The following is an 8,101-nucleotide window of genomic DNA, read 5'->3' as shown; positions in this document are numbered from 1 at the left end:
TGGCGTCTAGAGAGGTAGCTCCCAGTCCCACTGCAAAGTCCACAGTCCCTGTCTGAGGGCAGGAACAGGCAACTGCAGGCATTCTCAAATTATGGAGAGCTTGGCAACAGCACGGATGTATGGAGCAAAGAACCAAGTCAGAGCTTCCAGAGGACAAAACATTAACTGTGCAACTGATCCCTGATGACAAATCTGAACTTAAAAAGTTTCCTTCTAAGGTACAGGGACTGAGTAAAGCCTGAGTCCAACTCTTGCAGGTGGATAGCCAAGACCCAAGCAGTTGTGAATGAGCATTTCTTCAGCCCATCCTTCGCCCCTCCCTCCTCCTACACTACGTATCACTTCCCTCAGTCACATGAAGTGGAATAAAAATCTGAATTCAAAGTAATACATTATCACCTAAGCATTTGGAAAAACAAGGTTAAAACAAAATGTGACATATTTACATGATTTTCTAAGTGCAAACTTGTCACAAATTCACAAAGTCTGTCTTGACTTAGACTTACTATACAAGGTGCTCTTCCTCTAAAACGCAAAAGACCTGTACTCTGTGTTCCTGATTAAGTAACATTTGTCTTTTCAGACAGTTGAAACCTATGCATTTATTTCTGTGATTCCAAAAGGACACCAAAAACCCCCAAAACCCACAGCTTGTCCACTCTTCCCTTCCCCTCCCCTTACAGTGTGATCTTTCTGGTTCCATTACCGGACGACAAGGCAGGAGACACACAGTTTAGAGGGGCCAATGCAGTCATCGTGGCAGAAAGCACCACACCCTTTGCACATGATCATGGCTTTCAATCGGCAGTAACATTTCGAAGGTGTATCCTCTATGCTGTTCTCTTCGGAAAAGGCCTGGACAGGAAGGGTCTGGCCGTGGCTATTGGGATTCCTAGCTTGGCCAGCAGGGATGGTTGTGACGGTCACTGAAAAGGACATCACATCACTCATGTTGCTAGACACCTGGCTACCGTCAGGCATGCCCGGTAGGGAGGAGCTGCGGTCCATGTCGGACGAGGTGGAGACGTTGATCAGGCCTCTGTAGCTTGGCCCTATCTGCGTGGGGCTTCCGTACAGCTGAGGGGTCTGCAATGGTGGAAGGAGCAGAGGCTTATGTGTGGGGCTGTCTGCAGGGAGAGGAACAGCAGAATTGAAAAGCTCAGGGCTGCTGCACATCATTTTTCCTTTCACCGCGTGAGCCACTTGCTTCTGTGCTGCCTGAATAAAATCTCTGGCTAGCCTCTTTTCATCGAAGCTTTGGCCTCTAGAGAACAGGTAGTTCTCTTTGCTTAAAGTGGTCTGCTCATTTCCAGGTGTTTCTGCCTTCATGTTCTTCATGGTCAAGCAGTCACTGGTGGACAGGGCGTCTCGACTGTGGAGCCCAGGACTAGCTTCGCTCTTGTCTGAACTCTGGGGAGCCTGAGCCTCCTTCTTCACCAGTAGAGATTCCTGTTCGTCGCCAGTACTCTCCTCCTCGCTGTCCTCGTCTCTGCTGCTGCCGCTATCTCCAGCTGGCTTTTTACAGTCTGTGGAGCTCACCTTCAAGGCCTCCGTGGGGCTACTTAAAGAAAAGCGGTCTTCCGGGTTTACAGAATGGGTCCTTCTAAAGCTCTCTGACACCCTGCCGTAGGTGGAAATATTCAGCAAGTAGTGGCCTGACATCGCAGGCTTGGATGTCCTTCTGCCGGCAAACCCTAGCATGAACCTCTGGCTTGTGGAGATGCTGTCTGCCTGGAAACCTGATTGGGCAAAGCTGAACTGGCTGGGCTGCAGGACAGGGAGGGTGTTCTGCCTTCGCACCCTTTTAATGAGTGTCTGGAGGATCTGCTCTTGAGTTGCTTTATTCAGTCCTTCCTGGTATGTGTGCGTGTCAGTGTTGGAGTCCCTCAGCTCCTTCGTGGAGAAGAACTGCAGGGTCCTCAGAACCTGGGGGAGCTGCTTGCCCGGTAATGCCTTCCCCAGTAGCGGGGCAGCAGGGTGGCACTGCCTGTCGTTCATTTCCTCTCTTGTGCTACTTTCTATAATGTTGGGACCTGTGGGTGCTCCTATCCGCTTTTCCTCTTTAGTCAGCAGAACAGTTTTCATTTCGACTTTGGTGAGAGGTTTAGGGAGGATCTGCTCCATGGGTACATCTTTGCCCTGGAGCAGCTGAATGACCAAAGGATTATTAGCTGGGATACTAGAGTTTGGTCGTGAAATGGGTCCATTCATATTCGAAGAAGCTCCTGGGGCTTTAAGGCTAGAAATTGTTGGCAAAGTGCTTGAGGATGGAACTGATCCAGCAGGTGCTGTGGTTACGCTGGCGTGGGCTGGAGGAAATTTTTCTAAAGTGGCTGTTGTCAATAATGACGCCAAAGGTGGGACCATATCCACTGGAGCTCTAGCAGTTGTCTCTGCTGAGGCCGAGGGGTTTGGTGTATTCTTAGTGGAACCAGCTTTGGAGTCAACTGTGCCATCAACTGTAAAAGGAACAGGTAAGGCACCTGAGATTAGAGCAGGGCCTGCTAGAGTAGAAGGTGCTGTTTCCTGTCTGCATTGACTGGAGCCCTGTGCGTGGCTGAGCGAGGCCACAGTGGCTGTTGTCCTGCTGGGGTTCAGTTTCTCTAAAGCTGGTGGGGGTGGGTTAGTGTGGGGTGGTGACGGGACACCTGTGCATGCTCTGCTGACGGCAGATGAGGGAGGCACTGAGGGGCTTTGCTGTAGTTGTGCTCCAGAGACACTAAGAGGCTGAGCCTGGCCTGGGCTCTGGGTCTCAGACTGGGGCTGAGTCTCTGGACCACAGGGTAAAAGCTCTCTCGTACCTCCCCTGCTTCCAGTTCCTGCCAGTTCCAGGGTGGGGCCTCTTCTGGTTTCAATGGCTTGGTCTGAGCCCGGGCTCCCTCCTCTAGCAGTTTTCCTGTCACTGGTCTCTCCTGGACCTTGTCCACCCCCTGGACCAGGTCCTGGAATGGTCCCTCCAACGGAGGCGGCTGCAGCGGCGGCGGCAGCGGCGGCGGCAGCTGCCCTTTGTGCTTTGACCAGCTGGGCTTTTGCTTTGATGTCTGCAAGGGTTCTGGCTCCTGTTCTGTTAGGACTAGTGAGGGAGATTGGAAAACGAGCCCTGGGAGAGACCTGCGATGTAGGAAATGGCATGAGGGAGATTCTGGAGACTGGGATCTGAAAGAAATAGGGGGGGAAAAAAGAGATACCAGAGTTAGTTTGCATTTGTAAGAATAACAACATTTCATTGACATTTTAGTTTCTAAAGTGAAGTGAAGACTACAGCATCTGTGACAAAGAAGGAAGGTCTAGACTGGTTTGAGATTAAACCAAGGAGACAGCTACACAAATCTGCCTCAAATTCACTATTGCTTCTATAGGGGGCCAAACACTTGATTCCCTTTCATTTTTCTCCATTCCTGCTACATATTACCATTCCTCTCCCAAACACAACTTCCTCCTAAGGCCAATATGATCTTAACATGATAATTATTTAGATAAAGACCTTTCCATAGCATTACATTTTAAAAATGTGTAGGTGTGAAGTGAGTGGGGACCAGAAGTGAGGAAAGTATCCTATCATTACTGTTTTCATACAAAAGTGCAGGGGAAAACTTGCTGTGCTCTGTTCTATATATGTTATTAAGCATAGAGACTGCTGTTATTAGGTGCTATAAAGTCGAGTATAAATCATAGTGACGCAATGAACAACAGATCCGAACCCTGTCCTATCCTGTGCATATAGACTTAGAAGTAAATAATTAGAGAGTACTAGGAGATAAATCCAAAGGTACACATACTATGCACACTTAAGACTGCATATGCAGATATGTATGTACATAATTAACTTGGTGATTCTTATTTCTAGCTGTCAATATAAACCTACTTTTCACTTTCAATCATGTTACCTGGTACTTTGCACGTACAACAACCGCAAAATTCTCGGGTGGCATCTCTGATGTCCGGGACCCATGTGAGGTTTCGGCTAGGCCAGAGTGCTCTCCATGGGTCACCATCATGATATACTGGAGGCCCCCGTAATGAGTGGGCAGTATGGGAGACTGACTGCAGGGTGCCTTTTCCTGTTCATCTTAATCTTGGTCCAGCCACAGAGGGCACTGGACAAGGGTGGGGCCATGTGAGATTGCACACACACAGGAAGAGGCCAGGTCAGAAGATGCAGGAGAGGTTGCTGGAGGAAGGATAAAAGAGGGCTGAGATGGGCTGCAAGGCCAGGGCAGACAGTGGATGGTAGGTGGCAGGAGGCGACACTTGATATCCACCACTACCATCCCTAGGTCTCCATGGACTACAAGGCGGTGGGAAAGGTGTGGTGATGAGGGACAGCCTGCTGTACCATCAACAGTCCAGGCTGTGTGAATGGTGTCCAATGTGCAGTGAATTAGAGGCAGGACAACAGTATTTAAGGTAAGATAAGACAGCTTCTGACTCTTACATGATGCTAATTTCACACAATGACCTTTGTAACCTAACCATGTTAAGTGAAGACTAAGTATACCTACTTGTGGAGCTTTTAAAGCTGCTGTCGGATGCCCTGAGTCCTATTTCCAAACTTACAGATAGGAACCCTGAGAAGAAACTTCTCAAGAAATTCATGAAGTACCATTAGATTTAAAACTGCTGATTATGCTATCATATCTAAAAGGACTCTGACTAAAGAAAACTTTGAGAGTTAATAACGAAGTATCAAAATCAGGACACTATAAGTAGTTGGTTAAACTTACAGAAGTCTCTCTCTCACTGGCTTTGAGTAAGAACTGACTCATAGCTGACCTTCCAGCAGGTTTTCAGAAGCTGTAAACTACACAGGCGGAAATGGTCCATCTTTCTCTTTTGGAGACACTGGTGGATTTGAAATGGTATAAAGGTTGCCCCTTTGATTTAGTAGCACAACTCCCTACAGAATACACACCAGTACTACCTTCCAGAATATGCTGTAGTTTTACGTGCCTTTGAGTACAACTCACAGTGACCCTATGGACCCTGTCCTATCCTGCGCCATCTTTATCATCCCCAATGACAAATCAGAGACTAGAAGTTAAAAATATTTTAAGTGTTGGAACACTGAAGAAGAATAAGTATTCTGGAAATTCCCATATTTCTGGAGACCTTTAAATTACAAGGAATAAAATAATTGATAATTTGCAATTACTTCAGTACACTAATTTGAAAACTGTAATGTGTGATGGTGGAAAAAAACTGTGCTGCAATTCTGAAGACATGAGGTTGGCATCCACCAGCTGCTCTTTGGGAAAAGGATGAGCAATCTCTTCTCGTTCAATTAACTGCCTCTGAAAACTCACTGGAGGGTCAGCTATGGGTGGGTTCCAACTTCACAGTATAGAACAGGCAAATAAATCCTTACAGTATGAAAAAAGGTTTTAATATTTTTTATAAGATTAGAATACCAGATTGTCACAAAAACTCCAAAATCTCTGGCAAACTAACACAGTTAACAGTAAAAAATATGGGGGAGGGCAGAGATGACAGAAAAGACAAGACAGATTTCTAAATGTTGAAACCATACTTTAAAACCAAGTCATGATGGTAAGAAGCATGATGGGAAAGCGAGTCACAAAGTATATAAAATGAATGAAATAACAGGAATTCAATGTTTCCAAGGAATATATCCTAATATAACTCATTTTGACTCACCTAAGTTAAATGAAAAGGGGAAAAAGTTACTTCCATTTCTTTTTTCTATCTTCACTCTAATGTGAGTGACTACTAGATATGTAATACTGCTTATTACGTGAATAAGAGAACTGCAAACTAATACTAAACAAAAGTGTAATGATTAATAACTCTTTAAGATAGGGGGTAAAAATGTTCAAGTTTTAAACAGCTAACCCTGTTAGATGCAGTTCTTGAAGACATCAGAGACATGGCCTATAGGAATTATGATTTGATATGCTCTAATAATATAGGGCTAAAAAGAAGTTAAACAGTTTGGCAAAGCTTTTTACTATCTTTCAAGCGGCAAGTCATAGCATAGTTTAATATGAAGGAGGCTAAAGTCATTACAGACGACACAATAAAAAAATCAGTTATTTAATGAATAATTAAATTATTATTAATAGTAAAAAAACCCAGTTATGGCAGTAAGTAAAGGGCTAAGATCTAGCCAAGTATCATACCTATAGGGACAAATGTATTATCTCTTAAGCGTTCATGACTTCCTTTTCCTTAATCGCATATTTATCATATAAAAGAGAATAGTTTTCATAATTGTCTTAAGACAGGATGGCCTATGGGAGGCATTTTGTATTCTGTTTCCTTCCTTGTTTAATTATCAATAATGACCTGTAGGAATGTGGTTCTGAAAAGTCTAAAAGGTCAGTTTCCATTGTTTTTCTCCTAAGGCAGCATCTTATCAGAATTACATGCGTATAAAAGATATACAACTACTTCGGTTTTATTACGTAAAAAATACCCATTTCTTGACATTTAGTAAGTATGACCAGAACGGAAAGAGTTCTGACCGCCTCTCCTTTTCAGCGCTCTGCATTCTTACCTTGAGAGGCGGTACTCTTCGCACCTGGCCCCTGTCTGCTCTGTTGAGAAAGGGCTGTGGCGAGCCCAGAAATGGCTGCTGGTGCGGGCAGTTTTCAGTGACCCGCGGCCTCTTCTCCCAGCTTGTCGGGGGCTCCTCTTGGGTGAGAGGAGACTTTCTCTTGAGGCCTTCAGGGCTTTGATCAACTCGAGCTGACAGGGGCTCCTTCATGGTGGTCTCCTGTGGATTTGCTTCCACTACTGGCTTCATCACTGGTAGTTCCACTGCAGGGCTCGTAGGTTTGCTTGGAGATCTAACTAAAGCATCCTGGCTCTCATTTCTGCTGCAATTAGAAGATGCTGTGAGATGATTCTCTTTCTCAGAATCCTCAGCAGTGATGGGCTTCTGTTCCAAGAGATCTTCATATTGCGGACATTTGACAGGAAGAATGCTGCTAAGCTCGTTCGTGCTGCTGGCTGAAGAAACAAGGGGCTCCGCAGATTGGGTGGTGTCTGGGGAGATGGTCGGGAGCACCGTATCCTGGCTCTCTGGCTCCTCCTTCTTCCCTGGTGATGGCACCTGTACTTCTTCTTTAGATTCTGCCTGGACACCTACTGGGGCTATTCTGATGGGAGAGGCCTCTGAAGGAAGACTGGATTTAGGCTGCTCAGCTGAAATTTTCTTTATTTTGGCATCACTGGTTGAAGTTAACAATTTCTTGGACTCCTCGAGGCTCAGGCCAGAGCTAGAAGTAGAAGAAAGGAGGATTTGAGTTGAGAAACGGGTCATGTTACTGAAGGATAATGGATCAAATATTCCTGTAAGAACATCTGAAACAAAGTAGGGATTTTCCTCAAGTACACTGGGTACTGATAAATTATTGTAGAGTTTAGTTCTGATGAAAGAGCTTATTAGAATAGTACTTCATCTCACTGCTCTTGAGTCAGCTCCATCTTACGGCAACCTTCTAGGGCAGAGTGGAAATGCCTCAGGGTTTCCTAAGGCTGTAAATCTCCATGTAAGCAGTCTCGCCTTGCTCTCTCAGACCACTGACCATTCAGGTAGTAGATCAAGACTTAACCCACTATACCACAAGCTCAGTAATAGTCAATAGTTATGCTTATAAAAGGGTCACATGGTCTAGAGGAGTGCCCTGTAGTTTATCCACTTGGGAACTAGGGGGTGAGGGAGAAGGCTAAGAATCATTCACTGTGGGGTGGCAGGTTTTGAACTATGACACTATGATGCTCTGCAGCACCTGTGGGAAGGCTGGCCCAGAAAATACAAAGAGACGGTAGGAAAAATGGCTGTCAATGCCTTCCAAAGGTTGAAAAGAATTAAGTTTTCAGAAAGTCTGCTAAAATCTACTTGGCATAGTGCTAACATTAAGAGTCAGTGCCCTGAGCTATCTTGAGGTCAAATTGAATTTCTATATTGTGTCTTGACAAAGAGCTAGATTACTTGCTAAAGGTCATTAGAGATTGTCCCTAATGGTTTGAAGTACTATGTAACAGGCAAAGAAACTGTACAGTCTGTGAAGGTGAATTCAAAGAATCAGGACTGCATCTCTAAGATGGAATGGTTAAAGATAAAACTAGCACCTATACA

General features: G+C 45.1%; 1 protein-coding gene across 1 annotated transcript in view; it reads right to left on the bottom strand.

Annotated features, from left to right (window-relative positions):
- Positions 1 to 702: 702 nt before the first annotated feature.
- Positions 703 to 8,101, bottom strand: part of ASXL2 (additional sex combs like 2 (Drosophila)) — a 170,456-nt gene continuing 163,057 nt past the window's right edge. The window contains exons 12-13 of the mRNA XM_006880618.1: positions 6,515 to 7,238; positions 703 to 3,156 (exon numbers count right to left, since the gene is read on the bottom strand). Coding sequence (XP_006880680.1) covers positions 703 to 3,156; positions 6,515 to 7,238 — 3,178 coding nt within the window. The remainder of the gene's footprint in view (positions 3,157 to 6,514; positions 7,239 to 8,101) is intronic.

This window comes from Elephantulus edwardii, unplaced genomic scaffold (assembly GCF_000299155.1).
Source record: "Elephantulus edwardii isolate Elephantulus edwardi_28Jun2011 unplaced genomic scaffold, EleEdw1.0 scaffold00009, whole genome shotgun sequence".
NCBI lineage: Eukaryota > Metazoa > Chordata > Mammalia > Macroscelidea > Macroscelididae > Elephantulus > Elephantulus edwardii.
Note: the sequence above shows the minus strand (reverse complement) of the source record. Positions and strands in the feature narration are given on the sequence as shown.